Source organism: Dasypus novemcinctus, chromosome 1 (genome assembly GCF_030445035.2).
Source record: "Dasypus novemcinctus isolate mDasNov1 chromosome 1, mDasNov1.1.hap2, whole genome shotgun sequence".
NCBI lineage: Eukaryota > Metazoa > Chordata > Mammalia > Cingulata > Dasypodidae > Dasypus > Dasypus novemcinctus.
In genome coordinates, this window is record NC_080673.1 from 13,538,116 (window position 1) to 13,559,283 (window position 21,168).

General features: G+C 35.0%; 1 protein-coding gene across 2 annotated transcripts in view; it reads left to right on the forward strand.

Annotated features, from left to right (window-relative positions):
• The window catches only part of GPM6A (glycoprotein M6A), a 367,647-nt gene that overhangs the window by 284,814 nt on the left and 61,665 nt on the right, over positions 1 to 21,168 (forward strand). For both annotated transcript variants that reach the window (XM_004447461.4, XM_004447460.4), the window contains exon 2: positions 12,317 to 12,509. In XM_004447461.4, coding sequence (XP_004447518.1) covers positions 12,317 to 12,509 — 193 coding nt within the window. The remainder of the gene's footprint in view (positions 1 to 12,316; positions 12,510 to 21,168) is intronic.

The following is a 21,168-nucleotide window of genomic DNA, read 5'->3' on the forward strand; positions in this document are numbered from 1 at the left end:
CAGTTGCATTTAATGCAGCATATTCCCAACTTTCCCTAAAGTATCCATTTTTATCTCCAGCTTCTCCTTTCTTTACAGTTGTCTTGAATAAGTTTGCCTATGTAATAAAATTTGTGTAATGATTATTTTTCCATTTTATTACTCCTATATATATACATATATGAAAATGGCTTTTCACGTATGTATATGTGTACTTTTATTAGTAGTAACTGAGTGGTAAACATTGATGGAGAAATATGCATAATTAAAAAATAAGCATCTACTAAGAAATAATGGGCTTTAAGGTATGTTATCACCAAAGGAATTATTTCTTGTTGTCAATGAATATATGGTTCCCACTAGACTTTTTCAAATATTTTGAATATGGTCTATGGATCCTCTTTCATGAATAGGAAAGGGAATTCTCCCTAAGGAAGAGACATTTCAACTTCCTAGGAGGAAAAGGCCTAATACAGCTGGAATACCATGGGGTGAAAGGCTTTCTTGCAAAGAACTGCAAGGCAGAAAATATGTCTGGTGTTTAATGAAAGAAACTGGGATTTTTGTTGTTTTTGGTATGAATGTATGTGTTTTTACTTTGAGTTTTAGTGGAAGGTTACATAGAGAATCCTCAATATGGTGTAATTAATTGAACATTTAAAATTCAAGTCCAAACTTTGTCAGTGATCCTTAACTGCATGGTATTGGGTAACTATTTTAACCCCAGTTTATTTACAAAATTAAGGTAACAATAAATAATCGAAGCCTTTTGAATTATCTCCCAGCTGACCTGCATAAACCTTCTCTACCAGTTACTCAGAAAAAGTACTAGGCTGATTCTTTTTGAGAGTTAAGGGAGGGAAAAAGGGAAAAAAATAGTAATGTAACCAATTATACCTTCCCCAAGTCCCTCACTCTTAGTCCCAATGTAGGAAATTTTCATGATTCTGACATTTGTCTGCATGCTGGACATGGTGAAAGTTGGAAGCCAATGGCATCTTTTGAACCTGTCCTAGTTAGTTGTTAGGGCAAATTTTCCAATTCATTTAATTATTCAGGAACCTACTATGTGTGAGATCATGGTCTATGAGGACCTACTATGTGTCAGATCATGTTCTATGAACTAGACATACAGAAATGGACAAAGAACAAAGCTTCTTGACCTTGTGTCTTTTATATTTCAGTGAAGAGAGAAATTCAATAAGCAAAGTCAGTAAGCCAGGTAAAATGATATGTTGGATGGTGATGAGTATTACAGAGAATAAAAGAAACCAATCCCAGGGCTTAGTGCATTTGATTTTAAACTGGATGGTCCTGTGGCAGATGAAAGACAGATGCAATCTCTTTATCACCCCTCCCATAAGGAGTTGGAGTCTATCTCTCAACTTCCCTGAATCTGGGCTGCTCTGTGATTACTTTGACAATAGAATGGCAGAAATGATTCTGTGCCATTTCTGGGCCTAGTGTATAAGTGGAATGGCAGCTTTTGTTTCCTCTTTCTTGGAACTTTGCTCTGATAGAAGACATCCATTATGCCTCATCATGCTGTAGCTCAAGCCAGCTACTTGCAGAGGCCATTTGGAATGTTCCAGGCTGTCCTGGGCGTGCTCAATGAGGCAGCACACATGTAAGTGGAGAAACCCATTTTGGTCATCCAGCTCAGTCGGCAGCCAAATAACTCTAGCCCCAGTTAAGGTCTGACTGCAGCTGCACAAACCATCCCAAGGAGAACTGCCCAGTTCAGCCTAGTCAGCCAATGAAAATGTGAGAAATAATAGCAAATTGTTATTGTGAAGTAATACCTTTTGGTGATGGCTTGTTAGAAACAGTGAATGACCGAAACATGACATTTTGATCAGTGTGAGAGAACCAGCCATACAAATGTGTGGGGAAGAACGCTGATGTTAATTGGTCCATTCATTACAGGGTTTTAACTGGGTTTCTAAACAACATCTGAACAAGCAAATCCACACGAGTCTGGAACTCATACTAGCAACTTTTGTTCCACTTGGCTCCAGTCAGGCATTGCTTCTGTACACCAGAAACATGTCTCTACCTGACTGATTCCTCACCCAAGGGGCTTATTTATTACAGTCAGAAGAGCCTGGTTCTAATTATTAAAGCCATTAACTTCTTTACCTTAGGGAAATAAGATTAATTAATCAAAACATTCTGGCTAAGTCATGTTGACCAGTACAGAATAGTCTCTTTATTAGTCATAGTTTGAAAAGAAAAAACTACCTGAATGTAAAATATCAATATTAGTAAAATTTTTCATAATAAAAACATTTTTAAAATAGATGTATCATCATTCCCCCGGAAAACTTAACAGTATACAAGCTTTCATAAACTTTTCAGTATCAACTCTCAAGTCACTTGAAAAGCCATCTGTAAATAATTATTTCTCCCTCATAAGGTTTCTGAGATCATATCAGTCAATACATTAAAAGTCTTGACATCATTCCTGATACGCTGAAACTTATCAAAACATTCTTATTCATATCATAAGATATAAATTCATATTTTGGTTTTAGTTTATTCAAACGGCTTTAAGTGAATCTTTCTTAATCCTTCTATTTCATGTATATCTAATTTATCAACTAGTTTATCTTAGGAATTTAATATGATTTTATATAATATTTCATGGTTACTATGTGCTATTATATCTGTAAATCAGAATCACCTGAAACGCTTGAAATGAACAGACAGATTTCTCAGTGGAGGGTACCTTAGAACTTCTATTTTTAACAAAATTCCTGGTGATTTTGATGCCCAGCCAAAAAATTAGGGGAGTATAAAGTCTGCCTCCAATTTCTGCATTCGCTTTTACTTTTTAAGATTGTTTTAAAATGAGGCAGTAATTTTGTATTTCATAGTACTGTAGCAATCATTAAAATATGTAAACCAAAATATATTCCAGTTATATTGCCATTTTGCTCTGAGTTATTCAAATAATTTACCTCAACTCTGAACTTTGTTCAGGACATGATGTCTTCAAGTAAAATGTTTAATAAAATATTTAATAACATTTGCAGAGTATTTGAACTATATTTTAGAATGCTTTAAAACTATAGATTATCATGTCAGTAATTAAAGGGTTATCTATTCAAATGTGTTTGTTTTAAACTTCACAGTGTGAAGCATTCACCAGAAGCACAATTTTGAACTATGATCTTCTTACTGCTCTCTCTAGTATGCTACGTTTTATACCAAGGGGCTTTCCTCTACTAGTAGTTAGATAATTTTTGAAGATGGTGCCGCTGATCTTTATGTTCTGATGAACACAATGGCCTTGGCTACTTTGATTGGACACTTTGGATACCACAGCAATGCTAGATGTTTTGCCAAAATTTTTTTGGAGTAGTGTCTGAAAAGTTACTAGAAACTTCTGATTTTATTTCTCAGTAGGCTATAGACTCGATGAGGGTAGAGACCGTATTTTTCATCACTACTGTATACAGTGTGTAGAACTTGCAGGTGCTCAAAAAGTCATCCCATTAATATTGATTCTGAACCTACACTGCTAGCACAGGCATAGAAAAAGCAAGTGAATGTGAAAGAAACTTAGAAACAACAGAAAGGGACTCATCTCAGAAAGGAAACATGTATGGGTTGCAATCATGAGATGATTCTTGTCCTTCTATTCTGAGAATTTTGTCTTAGATTAATTGAGAATTTGCGAATCTTCATTGTCTTTGTTGTCCTTGATGAAACTCCTTATTTGAATGTAGATATTGAACCTCCTTGCCTGATGGTCTAAGTTGCTTATCTTTTCTCTCCAATTTCCATTTTTGTTTTTTGTTCCATTTTGTCATAGTTTTCCTTTTCTTTGCCTTCCAGTCTTCCATTAAATTTTATAACTATAAAATTTTTTCCCCATTATGTTTTTAAAGTTCTGCTATCATGTTTGGATTTAACAAGAGCTTTAAAATTTTTTGTTGCATTTCCATATTTTAGCACCTATTCTCATTTCAAAAATGCAGTGTATTTGAATAGGTCCCATGGGATAGGATTGTGTGTGTGTGTGTGTGACAGAAGGGAAAATTACCCTTTTTTTTTTAAACCTTTGGTGGGTTGAGGTTTATTTCCCCACAGAATTTGATGCTGCAAGCCAGCCCTCCTGCAGATTTGTGACCTAAATTTCTGCTACCTATAGTCTTGAAAAATCTCAAGTCTATGATTTAAATTAAACATAACCACCACAATTTGCAAAAAATTGATATCCTTTAGAATATGTTCTTGAAATCTAGTGCGAATAAGATGGAAACATAAAAAAACAGATACACAGAAATAGCTTATATATACAGAAAGTGAAAGAAACAACAAGAAAACATATTAATAATGTATATCAAGAGGTAATTATAATGCATTTTAGAAAATATTTACAACTGAATAATAATAAAAAGATTACATACCTGAACTTGTAAAGCATGTTTAAAGTAGAATTAGAAGATAATTCTATACCTTAAATATTAGATAAGAAGACTGAAAATTAATGAGCTCAGCATCAATATCAAAACATTAAAATATGTTAGAAAAATACACACAGAGATGTTAAAAATAAGGAAATAGATTAATATGAAAATAGAAATTGACAGAAAATATGAAAAATGGGTTATTTGAAATGAAAGATATTAATGAAAAACCTTTGGCATTACTTTCTATGATACTCATTTGTGGAGTATGCTGAATAATTATGGCTTCCTGTTTTTAGGAGACACGGTAGAATTGTATTCCTAGCCATTGGAACATGAATGAAAGTGGTGTGTATCATATGCAGCCCAGAGCATTTCATTGCCAAAGTGAGGTTTTCTGGATGATTTTCTTCTGATATTGTGACTGGCAATGTTCAAGATGGTGGCAGCTTTATCAGCCTGAGTTTCTGAATAGCTATAAAGGTCAAAGAGCTGCACTACTGACTTGGGATGGAAATGTTGTAGTCTGATTGAAAAATAAACTGTGGGGTTTTAAGTCATTGGAAATTTATTGACTTTTGTAACTAGAGCATAGTGTGTAGCTTATCCTGACTGTTACACTTTAAGAAGAAAACAAGAATCGAGAGAGAGAGAGAAAGGAAGAAGGAGGGAGGGAAGGAAAGAGGGAGAGAGGGAGAACTGAGCCATTACCATTAAAAAGAAAAAAGCAAATATGCACATATGATACATAAACTAACAAGTAAGGTATGTATAACTGCATGATAAATTTTAAATATTATATTAAGTGTACAGAACAGATGCATATAAAAATTGAACCTACTAAAATGGATTCAAGAAGAAATAGGAAATGGGACCTCACATATATATTTTTAATGTAATATTATTACAAAGTCAATAAAAAATAAAATAAAAAAAAAAACATAAGAATAAAAAAAAAAAAAAAAGAAGAAATAGGATATCAATTCAATTTCTTTTAGTGATTTTGTGGGTATCTACCCACTGTGACAACACCCATAACCACCTGAAAATATTCATATTCCATAAAGGCATGCCCCAGCTGTACCCCTCCCAACACATCCCTTATCACCAACACCCCATGGCAGTGATCTTCCCCTGCCACAGTTGTGGCCCATCTGCAATCTCAAGCCTCCTCAAAACAAAGCCAAAAAAATAAATGAATAAAAATAATAAAAAAATAAAAGAATAATAAAAAAGCAAATAAAATACAAAAATAAAAAAATATAAAATAACCATCCTGCAAAGTCCTGCTATGTTTTTTAATAGAGTGGTAAGAATCTCTAGAGTTCATAGGCAGTGCCTAGTGAAGGAGGACAGACCAATATGCCCATCACTTGATATTAATGCTTGTACTTAGGAACCTCATTCTTGTGAAATTGAAATTTATCTTCATATTATATATTGCATAAGAGTTACCTCCTGAAAGCCTCCTTGTTGCTCAAATTTGGCCTCTCTCTAAACCTGTCTCAGCATATAAACACATTATCTTCCCCATCTGTGTAGGACATAACTCCCAGGGATGAGCCTACCTGATACCAAGGGATTATTGCCAAACATCAACAGTGATGCATTTGGGAGAAGACCTTGACCAAAAGGGGAAATATTAAATACAAAAGAGGTTTTTTTTTCACTCTTAGGGTCTTTTTATTTAAATATTTTATGATGATATATATACAAATATAATCTCTGAAGGAACAGATGTAAAAACCAATACAAATCACCCTTACAGGAACGGAAAACACCACTTAGAAAGAAAATGTGATTCCACAAATGAGTTTTTATGGCTAAGAGATTTCAAAGTGAGTCAGGAGGTCATTCCAGAGGTTACACTATGCATGTCTCAGGAGATCTCATTGAATGCCACAGTAAATTTTGCCTCATGCAGGGGTGCTCCTGACGGCTCTAGAGACGTCTAGATATTATAAGCAGGACAGAAAATCTCAGGAATTACTCTGTCAGTGACCTTACCTTACAATATATGTTCCCCAGTGTAACAGCTAGACTCATTTATAATTTGCTTATACAAGGCTCTTCAGCCCCTTTTATTTAAAGCTATAATTAGCACAATACCCATTAAATATGTGTCCCAGAGACTTAAATCTTCAGGCTGTTTATATGTCAGTTGAGCTCTGAATCACAGCAGAGTTGCAGTCAACACCCACTCTCCAGTTCACTGGACTCACCCAAGACAATTAACAAAAGGATGATAATGGAAAACACCCATCCCCAAAAAACAGAGTGTTTACAAGGAAGGAATATGTTCTATTCACATGCCCCATGGGATATAAGTCCTCTCTTAATCAGAAACAGAGTGGGCACCACCATCCTAAAATCCTCTAGATTGAGGAATGAACAAACTTAAGGTAGGAATCCAACTAAGAACTAAAGTAGACCTATTATTATTCTAACAATGGAATAACTTGTAACATTGATATAAAGGCAGTGGCCTCCAGAGGTTCTGAGGAAAAGGAAAGAGAAGAATAGGTGTAACATGGGGCATTTTGGGACATTTGAATTGTTCTGAATGACATTGCAATGACGGATACAGGCCATTAAGCCTTTTGTCAAAACATAAAAATGTGGAGTACAAAGTGTAAACTATAATGCAAACTATTATAATTTTCATTATGCTGCAAAGTACTGACCATGGCTAGTAGCAATGTGTCAATATGTGTTCATCAATTGTAACAAATATACCACATTAAAGAAAGATGTTACTAATGAGGAAAAGTACGGGAGGGGGAGGGGTTTGCATATATGGGAATCCCTGTGTATTTTTAATGTATCATTTATGTAATCTAAAGCTTCTTTAAAAATAAAATTTAAATAAAAGAGGAACTAGGAAACTTCAAGATTCCTATAACCAATAGCAAATTAGAATAGTAGTAAAAATTCTTCCATAAAGTATATAAATGGCCCAGATGGTTTTAATAAATATTTACCAAGTATTTATAGTGCAGATAATTACAGATTATGCAAACTCTCCCAGAGAATAGAAGGAGATTTTAGTTGAACTTTTCTCAGGAATGCAAGTATAGTCAAATTAGAAAATAAAATAAAATCGTAGGTCAAAAGAAAAAAAATTACTTCAACAGATGTAAAATAAATGCATGGTATAGGGTTCAAAGTAAAAGTAATCTTCTTTAGCCAGTAAACCAACAAGTGTTACACTTAATTGTTAAGCGTAAAAAATCTTTTCTTTAATTTCAGGTGCAAGAAAGATGCCTTTTATTATTACTTCTACTCTTCTAACTGTAATCTACCCAAAGATGTAATTTATACCAAAGATGAAGGGTAGAAAAATTGAAAAGGATGAAATAAGGCTCCAGTTTTCCACAAATGTTATATTATCAGTATAACAAACTCAAAGTAATTCACTAATTCAGAATAATTTACAGAATCAACAAAAGACTTTAGCATAGTTTTCATATACAAAATCAATATATAAATTCCAATCAGGAACCCAAGGAGTTAACTTGTGGAGCCAAAAAATAGTTTTCTAAAATTTACATGATAAAGCAAAAGGGTCATGAATAGCTATGATATATATGAAGAAGATAAACAAATTGGGGGAATTTTCTCCCATGCATTCCAAGACATACTATAATGCAGGGCGTATTGGCCAACGAAGAGACAAATAGACTAATGAAATAACATAGAAAGCCCACAAACAGACCCCCATATCGTTGGGTAGTTGATAATGACAAAGATGACATTGTAGGTCAGTAATGAAAAATCATCTCATTTGCACATGGTGCTAGGAAAAATGTCTTAATGAATACATTGTCAGTTGCATGTCACCCTTACTTGTCATTTTTTCCCCCGGGATTCACAATAGCCTTAAACTCTCTTTCCCATTCTCTTTCTCCCATATGTTATTTCTTGTTGGTTTCAGTTCTTCTTTCCTTGTTTTTTATATTGATACAATTTGTAGAGTGAGCATAGGCTTGTGCTTCCTTCACAATGTTTACATGAATGTAAATTAACCATATTTTTCTTTTTAGTCTTTAAAAAATATTTCATGTATCAGGTGCTTCTAAATTCTTAGAATCTTTGCTATTAGGTATCGGTCTTTGTATGAGCTCACTATAAACATTGTACACGTGCTCATATTTCATAGAGTGTGTTGAAAGTCTAATGGTTCTTTCCATATGTGCTTTCTTGTTAAAGCTGGTTATTTCATTTGCAAAAGGGCAATCAGAAACATATGAGAAATGCATCTTTGTGTATATAGATAGTGTCTATAACCTGATATTATGTGTTTAATATTTACCACCAGCTCAGGTTCAGAATTCAAAGTCCTGTTCAACACTGTCTAGTATTGAAAATGATTCCTGTGCAAAGTGATCTTTACTGGTTTTATAGAGATTTCCTCAAAAGGTGTTTTCTTCATTGCCAGAGCTCTACTTACTATGTTGTCACTAATACTCATTTAATAAAGTGTTCTTCAAGTACAAGTGCTGTAAAAACGTGGTGACGGGTGGCAGCACGAGCTTCAGCCTTATAGGGGGGTTGCTGGGAGCATAGCCTGGGTCTTGGGGCATGGTTGCTATGGCAACTCGGCTGCTCTGCCAAGGCTGCTTCTCACTGTGGGTGGGAAAGCGCTCCCTTGCCAGCAACTACGTGGGATTCTGGCAGCTGGGGAGAGGACTGAAATGGTGCACTGCTTCCCCAGATGGGAGTTCTGGGAGTCTTCTTTTAAATCAAATAGACAACTCAAGTTTTATGGAAGAGTGGGGATAACTAGGATCTAGCCCTTACAAGGACAATATGCGCGATGATTTGCTCAGTATTTCTTACTTTGAACAATAGATTTGTGGTCAATCAGGGCTTAAGTGGAAACGTTCTATCAGTAATGGAGGTTTAAAAGAATTTGTATTTCTCATTAGAGGTAATGTAATTCTGGGGATTTAAACGGCAGCATTTAAACAGAGAGTAAAAGAAATATTTCCATTCAGTGTGGAGATTTTCAACTTATTTGGAAATGCATATTAACCCAGGGATGTAAATTTGGATTTACCCACGTATTGGAATTTATCTCATATTTTTCTATATTGAGAGTTGTTACTCACTTAAAGCTATATTTAATTTATAGTGCTTTGTTACCATTGCCCACTTGCAAATGTACAGCCTAGGCAAATAAGTTTGCTTGCATGAGGCTAATATTAGTCAACAAAAAGCACAATTGAAAAAACATAAATTAAGTAGAAACTGACTCTGATTTGGTGATAGAAATAATCAGAAGTCTTTATCGGCGGCTTTGGTAATCAATCGTGGGCTACTTTATCACTTTATTGACTCCTGAGATGTTATCCTTTTGATTTTATCTTTATTTAAATTATAAATTTAGGCATTCAGATCTTACATGATTTCTGCCTATGGATTTGATTTTTTTGATTCTTTTCGTTATATTTGAACTTTTCCTATTCTGAAGAATTTTGTTTGAACCTATTGATCTGTTTCTGACAGCTCAGTGTTTCTGCAGTAACTTTCCCTCATTCCCATATCAAATGCTTCAAGAACGGTAGGGGAGAAAAATAACAGAGGAATTGGATTTGAAATCCGAGGCTGTCTGGGGCACTTGTCAAAATCAGGGGTAACTCTTCTTGAGGCTGGTAGAAACTTTATAACTTTTTTCAGTGACTTTTTAATCATTCACATGGAAATTTTCAAAAAGAGAAAATAGTTCAAAGATTTTTCTGCCAACCTGTTACTCTCCACCTGAAACTATAAAACTGTAAAACTGTGTTCAGTGTCATTTGGATACTACACACCCGGGTCTCAGCCATCTGCTAGTGAAATTTCTTATTATATGGCATTTCAAGCTGTTTTGACCTTTTTCACTTACCAGCATTGTGTGTGTGCGTGTGTGTGTCATAGGAAGGAGTGTTCAAGCATCCGTGATGAGAGTGGGAAGGTGTCCAGACTCCTTTTTTTAAAGAGGTACTAGAGATTGAACCTGGGAACTCATACATGGGAAGCGGGCGCTCAACCATTGAGCTACACCTGCTCCCTGCCTCCTTTTTTTCTTTTTTAGCCTCCTGTGGGGCAGATGAGATGAACCGTAATTCTATTCAGAAGGCCATTTCCACGAACAATATTAAAATAGCAGCTTAGCCCAATCTCTCATCATAATCTCTGAGATCTTGGCATTGAGGAAAATACCTTTCTTGAGAAAATCGGACAGGAACTTTGCAGTTATTGCATGTCTTATCTATTGCTCTGTGCCTTCTAGGTAAAGTACAGACAGGCCTTCCTATGATTTACTTAGGTACATAAATAACAATCCTTTTCATCTCATCTCATTTTTTATTTGTTTCTGAAGAAAGAGAATAATTCCTTAGTTATGTGAGGAGTGTTGGGGGAGGGGTGTAGTGATTAGATCAAGAATTTCCAAATGTAGAAAAGTAGGAGGAAATGGGAAGTCTTTGGAATCAGGATGTGTGTGGGAGGAGTGGAAGATAAAAGTGGGTGGGTGTGAAACTGAGATGATTTTAGGAGATACTTTTAGCCTGTCAGCCTTCTTACTGAGATTTTCCTTTATCAGCAATGACTGGCATATAGTATCTCCTCAAAATTGTTTGATGCAAAACATATCTAATTAAGCATTTCTAGTTAACCTCTTAAAAGATGTCCCTCAGTCACCTAGAAAATTCTGACATTTATTTTGAATAATGACAACCATGATTTTCTGATTGTTTCTCACTAACTGGTTTTATTTTTTTATTTTCTTTGAGGTACTGGGGGCCAGAGATTGAACTTGAGACCTTATATATGGGAAACTGGCACTGAACCCCTGAGCCACATTGGCTCCCCTGAGTTTTTTTAGGAAGTCCTGGGACCTCCCATGTGGGAAGCAGGTGCTCGACTGTTTGAGCCACATTTGCTCCCTGCTTCCTGCTTTTGAGCCATATTTCAAAAGCTAAAACCTAAAGTGAAAAAACTTGAAAAATCAAAAAGAATTACTATGGCAAAAAATATGACAACCATATTACAACACAATAGTAGTTAATAATAATAAGTTACAACTAATAATGATAGCTAACACTGACTAATTTATCTATGGCAGATACTGCTTTATGTAGTAACTCATTTAATTCTCACAGGAACCATTTGAGGGAAGTCCTGTTATTGTCACCTTTTCACAAGTGATGAAATCAAAAGAATAAACTTGCAAAGAACGGAGTGGTGGCATCAGGATTTGAACCTGCCCTGTTCTCTCTTTTCTACTATGCCAGGTCTTTCTCATTTTTTGACCATGAATGATAACAAGACATAGATTTTACATTATGATTTACAACACAAATCACATGTATAAATATCTGACCAAAAGAGTAAGAAAAGAATAATTTCCTTTATTCTATGTAGTGCACTTGGACCTTGTCTAATCCATTTTCTTTCATTTAAAAAATGCTGGTCAAGGTTCACTGAATTGATGCCATGCCTAGATAATAGGTTCGACTGATTTTTGTAAAATACAAATCCTCAGAATTCACAAGAGTAGATGCCATTGTTTCTAGGGGACGTTTTATTTAAGTTTGAAATGAAAACTGACACGTGAAATTTGAGAGCAGTGAATTCCAGATAGGATTATATACATGAATGTGGGGCAGAGATTAAGGACTTTGGAAGCCTGGTTGGAAAAGAAGGACTTCTGTGGATTTTGGGGTGGCAGGAGAAGCCTTCAGTGGATATAAGCCGTCTCTTGTCAGCAAATGATGGGTTTATGATTAAGTAATTTAATTTTATACCTTCCAGGGTGACCTAGGAATGATTTATATGACCCACCCACAAATATGTTTTCCCATAGTGCTGAAATTTGAAAAAGTAATTAGATTAACCAAAAAATTAATTACCCGCGTTTTTTTTCCGTTGCTCCGCAGGGTGTTTTGAGTGCTGTATTAAGTGCCTGGGAGGCATCCCCTACGCTTCTCTGATCGCCACCATCCTGCTCTATGCTGGCGTGGCCCTGTTCTGTGGCTGCGGTCACGAAGCCCTTTCTGGAACTGTCAACATTCTGCAAACCTACTTTGAGATGGCAAGAACTGCTGGAGATACACTGGATGTCTTTACCATGTAAGGCATGATTGTATTGTTTCCTATTTTGAGAAGATAGGCTTACAGTAATATGTGTTGACTAAACAGGGATCCAGAGTTAAATGAGGTGATGATTTATATGAAAAAATACTCTTAAGTTATACATGAATCAAAGGCACTGACCTTTACAGGCAATACAGGATACCCAGCATAATCAGAGACCAACTGAATCTGTGCTTCGGTTAGACTGTAAAGTTTTATCCAAAATTCAGTTAGCATTAAGTGGAATAATTGAATTTCTTTTACTCTTCTAAATTAAAAAAAAGTTGTATGAAGAGAAGGTTGAATGAAGAGAATTAAATAAAGGTATGTAGAGAAGAGAGCCAGGTCTAAAACTGGACTCTCCTAATAATTCTAGGAAAAACACCAAAACTTCAAGGATGCTCCCACACTGTTTTTTTTTTTTTAACTTGGTTTTGGGTATGCTTTCATCTTGCTGCTCAGAAATGAAGTGACTATCTTAGAAAACGTTGTGAAAACGTCTTATCTTCTTCTGTAAAAGGATAAATCATAAGAAATATTGATCAGGTCTTTTGTAAGCATCAATTATACTTTTCTCCCATAAAATATAAACTCTGGGATCATTAAATTACTATAGTGTTGAAACAATATTCTACCAAAACATAACTCCAACATACTTTGAAAATAAAGGAAAGTTTGCTGTTCAAGTTTTATTACTCTCTAATATTGTTACCTGATATTACAGAGATCAGTGATTTAAGATTGAATGCAGAAGAATTTATTTCCAAATAAGTTGCTAATTCAGATTATTTGTTGAGTGATTGTATGGCCTCACACACAATTTTTTTTTAATTAATTACATCTGAGAGCAAACTTTCTATTTCGTGAGATACTGTAGCCCCTCCTATTTCCTGCATTTATTTCATGCTGCTTGCAATTTTATCCATGTTCTTCATTTTTTTCTTCTAAATAATTTTAAACGTAATGCATGTATAATTTTCTGGAATAAGATGAGTTTAGGGTTTTGATTCTTACCATTTATTGACTGCTTAGTGTCTTTGCTTTTCACTCTAACACTCCATCTTAAAGAGGATACACATACTTCTGATTTACCTAGGAAGTTCCTGCTATCCTGGTGTATTTCTAGCCTAAGACCCTCATTTAAGACAACACCTAATCAAAATGGTCAGCTTTCTAAGTGGAAGACAACTGTTTTCCAACTCTAACATCAAAATATATCTTATTGCTAAATTGCTTTATAATATATCAGTTATTGGTAGACTGTCTTGCATGTGGTATTGCTCATAAATTGCATTATTTGACTCATTGAAGTTACTCATTAAAGATTTATTTGCTCATTAAATACTCCATGAAAATGAAAAGAAAAAGGAGTTGTCCATTTCTATCAAGTAATAGAACAAGAAGTCTCAACTTAAGCAAGTGAGGGGCATGAACCTCTGGGCAGAGTGCAGAATTTTTGTATGAGAGAAAGTTTAAATACTGATGCGCATATAATATATGCTGGCAATTAAAATGCTGAAAAAGACCAACCAGAAAATAAGAAATATAACAAAGCAAGCATTAAAAAATTGGGAGTGCACATACATACGCAACACACATACATGGTGATTTAGAGGAGAATGGGATTTGATTGGCCACTCAGTTAAGAAATAAGATCACTGTAAAATCATAGTTCCTAAATCTGAAGTATCAAAGCTTTATCAGTGTACCTAACAAAGGCAAATGAATTAATAGTAAGTTTTAAAAAAATCGTAACCTGAAAAAGGCAAAGAAATTATATAACTTTCCTTGTATTTCCCAACATAAATTTATTTCACAAGTATGTTCTGAAAAATTTAGCATTATCCATGAAATTGAATTTTCAAACTTATGGTAGGTAGTTATATTTGTGCCTGTATGTGTTGTTTAATAGTTTTCTACCAAAACCAAGATCAAAGGACCATCATCAATATCTTAAACTGAAATAGCATGACTCAAACTGTAAGATAAATAATACTCATTTTTTTAGAATATAATTAAGCCACCTTAAAATGCTTTGCATTCCTTGAGGTTAGTTTGCAGCGAGGGTTAAGAAAATGATTGCATAGATATAATTTAATATGATAAAACTGACATTTTCTTTTCAGTTTTATCTCAGCCTACACTGGACAAAATATTTTTTCACCACACATTATTTTAAGCTACCACAGATGTCTTTAAAATCTACAGATTCTCTGTCCTTAGGTTACATCCAAATTACTAAAGTGAGTTATAAAAGGAGAAGTTTGTAAGAAATTGTAAGCCTAATAAATGGAGTGTGGTGTTTGCATTCATGTCAGAAGCCAATTGTCAAGATACTTGTTTGATATTTAGACAACAAAATTTAAATTATCACAGAGTTCTGCTAAGGCTCTAAAGGGGCCATATGTTTGGGGATTTAGAAGAGAAGTCAGAAAACATATGCTTACTTGGTACTTTTTACCTTTGGTCTATTATATTCTAAATTAAATGTGGTATCAGTAATGTATTTTTGAAGTTGGCGGAAAATAATTTTGATTCAAGTAAAAGAAAGTGCCCAAGTGATCTCTTTTCATATTTCAAGTTACTAAAATTGTTTATACTAGGCCCTTTGGAGCTACTAAATGGATTAAGATCCTCTCCCTGCTAGCAAACAGTTCATGAAAACACAGAGGCAATATGTATATCATGAAGTGCTCAGTACAATTAGTACCAACTGACAAATTCACACATTACATAAAGGTTTAGAGGAGATAGGGTTTACCCTCTTTATGGCAGCCTCACAAGATATCCAAAGAATGGATAAGCTAAAGGGGAAACAGAGGAAGTAAAAATAAGTCAAATATATGGCACAGGAGAGTAAAAGATGCACATGCTGGCAATGCATTTTGTTTGGAAATAAACTAAAGTAAGTTTGGAAAAGAATATCTAAGAGAATGATGGTGGAGGAAAGACATGTTGGCCAACTTTACTAATATATGGGTTTTATTTCTTTTATTCGTATTTCTCATGCTTGATTCAACCTGATTAAGTACTGCTAAATCAGATATTTATGAAGAAAAAGAAGTCTGTTTATTGATGTACAAAACAAAAGATTAAAACCATTTGCCCAATACCGTAGCCCTCAAGATCTGTCTTCTGTCTTCAAGTGCCACAAGATCTCTCTCTCTCTTTCTCCTTCTCTCTCTCACTCTCTTTCTCATTCAAAGGCTTACTCCTCTCAAACTCATACACCTATCCTGACATGGTCAGTATTACAAGGAGATATGTGAAGGCCAGGATGAGATATGATTATTTCATTTCAATAATCACCTGCCTAGCAGGCAAAACCTATTTCTCACAAATAAACTTGCAAATAATTCCTATATTTTACCCCTCAACAATGGCAAATTACCTTTAATCCAGCTCCTACATCCTGAAAATACGTCAACACTAAGCCATTTTATTACATTCCAATTGATGTTTGGAGGCCTCAGGAGGGAGAAAAGAGTGAATTTCTCAAGGATTTTGTGGCCCATTGATATAAATACACTCTTCCTCATCTACCATCTATTTAGTTTCCCAAGAGCTTTCCATCCCTTAAGCTTTCAGTTTAGTCTCCTAGTTTCATGGTCATGGTTGGACTCCAAAACGTTGTGCTAAGTGTGTGAGTTCACCCACTCTTCACATTGGGAGTATTCCTACACTTGAACCACAGCTTCTGTGTGCCTGGCATAGCCATTTAGCCCCCCTCACTCGGGAAGTGGCTCACTATACAACCATTTTCTGCTTTGTGACAAAGGGGAAATATTTCTGATTCATGGTACAGACTCTCTTGTCTGAGGATGTTTTGGCAAGGTGTTATTAAGCAATGTGAGTTTCATTTGGAAAAGTGAGCAATATGTAGGGTAGATATTTTGATATGCAAGGTGACTTTATATAGAACAATGAAATAGGAAGCTGGTTAGAAAATTAGATATCATAAAATGTTGCAAATCGGTCTTGCTAAGTGACTTGGCTTCTTGAACTTCTCAATCTGTAGTTTGTGTCTATTCCTTGAAAGTTAAGGAAATAAGAAAAAGTTATAGGTAACCAAATGGATGGGATTGAGCAGATAAAAGAAACCGTGAATTCATGGTATCACAATACTAAGTTTCATAGGCTGATAAAAATCACAACAGTGTGCGAACTACCAAATTACCGGTACTGACCTATGGGGTTGACAATTACAGCAGATTGCTGAAGTCTTCTATTTTTAGCACTTGTTTGAAAATCGGATAAATTAATATTGATTTGAGATGACTGATTATTCTTGGAGAGTCAAAAATACTTTAGGTATAGTTAGAACTTACCTTAGAAAAGCATACTGAATTTCTGACTTCTGAAATAAGAATCAGTATGCATCTAATTAGGCAATAATTAATCCATGCTGTGTAGCAGTGCTCCAAAATGTATTCATTAAATACAATAAATGTACCACACTAATGAAAGAAGGTGGTGATGTGGGAGGAAGGGGGTAGGGAGTGGAGTATATGAGAACCTCTTTTATTTTTTAATGTCACATTGTGTGTGATCTCTGTATCTTCTAAAAAAATAAGAGAAAGATAATAAATAAGTATAAATTTCAAGAGCTAATCATCTTCAAATGAGTGCTTAAAATAAAAAGTAAAACCCCAAATATAAATTGAGAACAATTACTTAAAGTATGAGCAATTTAGATAGACAGACATCGTAGTGTAGTGGGCAATGTAGATATTCTGAAGCCAAACCCTCTGGGTTTGTTCCTTTATGGCTCTTTCCCCTTTTTAGCTGTCTTACCAAGGACAAGGTATTTATTTACTTACCCTTCCTCAGCCCATTATCAATAAAATGGAGATACTAATGGTTGTTGTGAGGATTAAATAAATTGACTTTTTAAAACAATTATAAGAATGCTAGCACATAATAAGCACTATTTAACAGTTTACTAGCTTGATGGTGATAATAACGGTGATGACATCATCCCAGTAACTGTTTCACAATTCTTTACCCTGCTTACCACAGTACACCTACTCTTTACTGTTGTACTATTTGACTAGGCTAGAGATTGCAGGTCAGGTAGGCATTTGAGTAGATTTCATACGGGATTAGAATTCAAAGATCCGATTGCTAATCTCTTTTATAACATTCCGGGATATAGAAAGTTTACAAATAAAAATATCTACAGATTAGAACATGATGATTTCATTCAAAAATTGGAAGTATATCAGGTAGAAGGAAACTTGCTTTGTTCCTTACAGTTAAAGCAGTGAGACTTGGGCCAATGGATATCAGTTTTTAGAGAAAGAGTTTTGGGCTCAATATAAAAAACTTCTAACGTCAAAATTTTCTGAAAAGTGTATATTGGAGAGTAGTATTAGGCCTGTCAATGAAGGTGTTCAGGCAAGATTCTAAGGAGACTAAAGTTATGAGATGCTTACAATTCTATACTTTGTTTGCTAAATCTTTTTTATTCAAGGACGATTATCTTGGTAAAAATGTCTGTTGGGAAAATTGAGTTATTGTGACAGTCAAGTGTGAGAATATATTTTAAATTCCTTGAAGGCATTAAACTTCTAAATTGTTCTTGTTTTCAAATACACAGTTACCTTTTACAAGTTAATTTTAATTCTGTTTAGTTTTTTGTGGAATTTATTCATTCAGCAAAACAAAAAACAAGGAAATGATACTATTATGTGACAAACAATGTACTAATCCATTAGAATGCAAAGTAAAGCAATACTTAAGTATCCTTAAGTACTGGCATAGGGAAGGTAGGTGAGCAAAGTACCATCTACATTGAATTAAGTGGGTATGAATCAGGGAATGGTATAGAGGGAGTATTCAAGCTGAGATCTGGGATGCATCAGGTTAAACAAATAAAGGTTGTGGAGAAGCTACAAGTATTGGGATGTTATTGAGACAAACAGAAAATGTATCAATTGAATCAGCATAGGGGTCAAAGAGAACCTAAGTGCATGTGGTGGTTTGAAGTAAGTACCCCAGAAAAACAAGTTCTTAAACCTAATTCATTACTATGGCTGCGAGTCCATTGTAAGTATGACCTTTTGATGAGGTTACTTCAGTTCCAGTGTGGCCCAGATGGGTATTCATCCTACTACAGGAGCCCTTTCTCAGAAAATAAAATTCAAACACAGAGAGAGAGCGCCACGGGAAGCAAGAAGTGGAACATCACCGGGGCCAGGAATAGAAGAGAGAGACCAGGAAGGGCTGCATATGCCTTGCCCTGTGATAAGCTAAGGACCAAGGATCGCCAGCAGCCAGCCCCAGAACACCACAATCTTCAGGAAGAAAACACTGCCTTGATCATGCCTTGATTTGAACTTTTTCCCAGGCTCAAACCAGGAGTGAACACACTGTCATTGTTTAACTCAATCCATTCCATGGTATTTGCTTGAGCAGGATAGAACACCAAAATAGATGCTGATACCAGGAGAGTGGGGTGCTGCTATTGCAAATACCAAAACTGTGGAAATGGATTTGAAACTGGGTAATGTGTAGTGGCAGAAAGAACTGTGAGATTCTGGATCAAAAAAGCCTAGATTGCTTTTCCAAGATTGTTGGTAGAAGTATTGATCCTCAAGGTACCTTCTGGTAAGGTCTTAGAGGGAAATTGTGAATATGTTCTGGAAACTGAAAGAAAGGCGATCTTGGTATAAAGTGGCAGAGGATTTGGTGAAATTGAGGGTTTTTTGGTTAAATCAATTTTATTGATAATATTAATAAAGCCTAAATCCAACCGAAGTGTACTATCAGTAGTAGTTCATATAATCACATAGTTGTACATTCATCACTTCAATCATTCTTAGGGTACTTCCATTATTCCAATAATAATAATAACCAAAAAACAAAACTCATCTCCTCTCAATCTCTATGCTGCTTCCACTGCCATACATAGCAACTATTATTTTTCCTTCTCTCTAGTATATTTGTATTTATCTTTTGTAAAACAGTCTTAAATATGCAATATCATGCATATTCTTGTTTTACATGTGCATTTACTACCATAGAGAGTATCATGTGAGTTTTTAGCTTTTTAGCTTGCCTTCAATTAATATACATGACCTTAGACTTTCTTTTCAACCAATGTCATACACATACAATAGCTCTGCTACTTAATAGCATCAGGATATGCTTTAACCATTTCTAGTCATTTCCAAAGATTTACACCTTTTTTTAAGCAATTCTGCACAGATTAACCATCAGCTTTCCATTCTCTACCCACCTTGTATTTTCTGGTGACCTATATTCTAATTATTAAATCCATGAGAGTACACAATATATAGTTCATAATAGCATAATCATACATTGTCCTTTTGTGTCTGGCTTGCTTCACTCAGTATAATGTCCTCCGGGGTCATCCATGTTGTCATATGCTTCACAACTTTATTTTTTCTTACTGCTGCATAATATTGCATCATGTGTAGATACCACAATTTGTTTATCCATTCATCAGTTGATGGATACCTGGGTTCTTTCCAACTTTTGGCAACTTGAATAATGCCACTATGAACATCCATGTGCAGAAATCTGTTCTTGTCTCTGCTCTCAGTTTTTCTGGCTTTTTACCTGATAATGGTACAGGTCACATGACAAGTCTATATTCAGCTTCCTTGAGAAAGCCAAACAGTCCTCCACGGTGGCTGTACCTTTGTACATTCCCACCAACAGTGAATAAGCATTTCTGTCTCTCCACATCCTCTCCAACATTTAGAGGTTTCTGTCTTTTTTATTAGCGGCCAGTCTAATAAGTGTGAAATGATAACTCAGTGTAGTTTTAATTTGCATTTACCTAATCACTAGTGATGTTGACCATTTCTTCATGTGTTTCTTTGCCATTTGTATTTCTTCTTTGGACAATTGTCTTTTGCTCATTTTTTAATTGGGTAGTTTGTCTTATTATTATTGAGTTGTATGATTTCCTTATATATCATGGAAACTAAATGCTTATTAAATGTGATTGCCAAATGTTTTCTCCCATTGGGTTGGCTGCCTTTTCACCCTTTTGAAAAGTCCTTTGAGGTGCAAAAGTGTCAGATTTTGAGGATATACAATTTATTTTTTTCTTTTGTTGCTTGTGCTTTGGGTGTAAGATTTAAGAAACTATCGCCCACCGCAAGATTTGAAAACGATTTTCCTACATTTTCTTCTGGGAGTTTTATGGTTGTTGCTTTTATATTTAGGCTCTTGATCCATTTTGAGTTAATTTTGGAATAAAGTGTGAGACAGGGGTCTTCTTTGGATATGGCTATCCAGTTCTCCGAACACCATTTATTGAATAGGCAGTTCTGGCCCAGCAGGCTGGGTTTAACAGCCTTGTCAAAAATCCCCTGACTGTAGAAGTGAAGTTCTATATCTGAGTTCTTGATTTGGTTCCATTGGTCAATCTGTCTGTCCGTATGCAGTACCATGCTGTTTTTACCACTGTAGCTATATAATATGTTTTAAAATTAGGTAGTGAAAGTCCTCCAACATTGTTCTTCCTTTTTAACACATTTTTGCCTTTTTAGGTTCCCTTATTGTTCCAAATAAATTTGATTATTATCTTTTCCCTTTTTGCAAAAAAGGCTGTTGCTATTTTTATTTGGATTGCATTGAATCTATAAATCAGTTTGGGTAGGATTGACATCTTAAGGATATT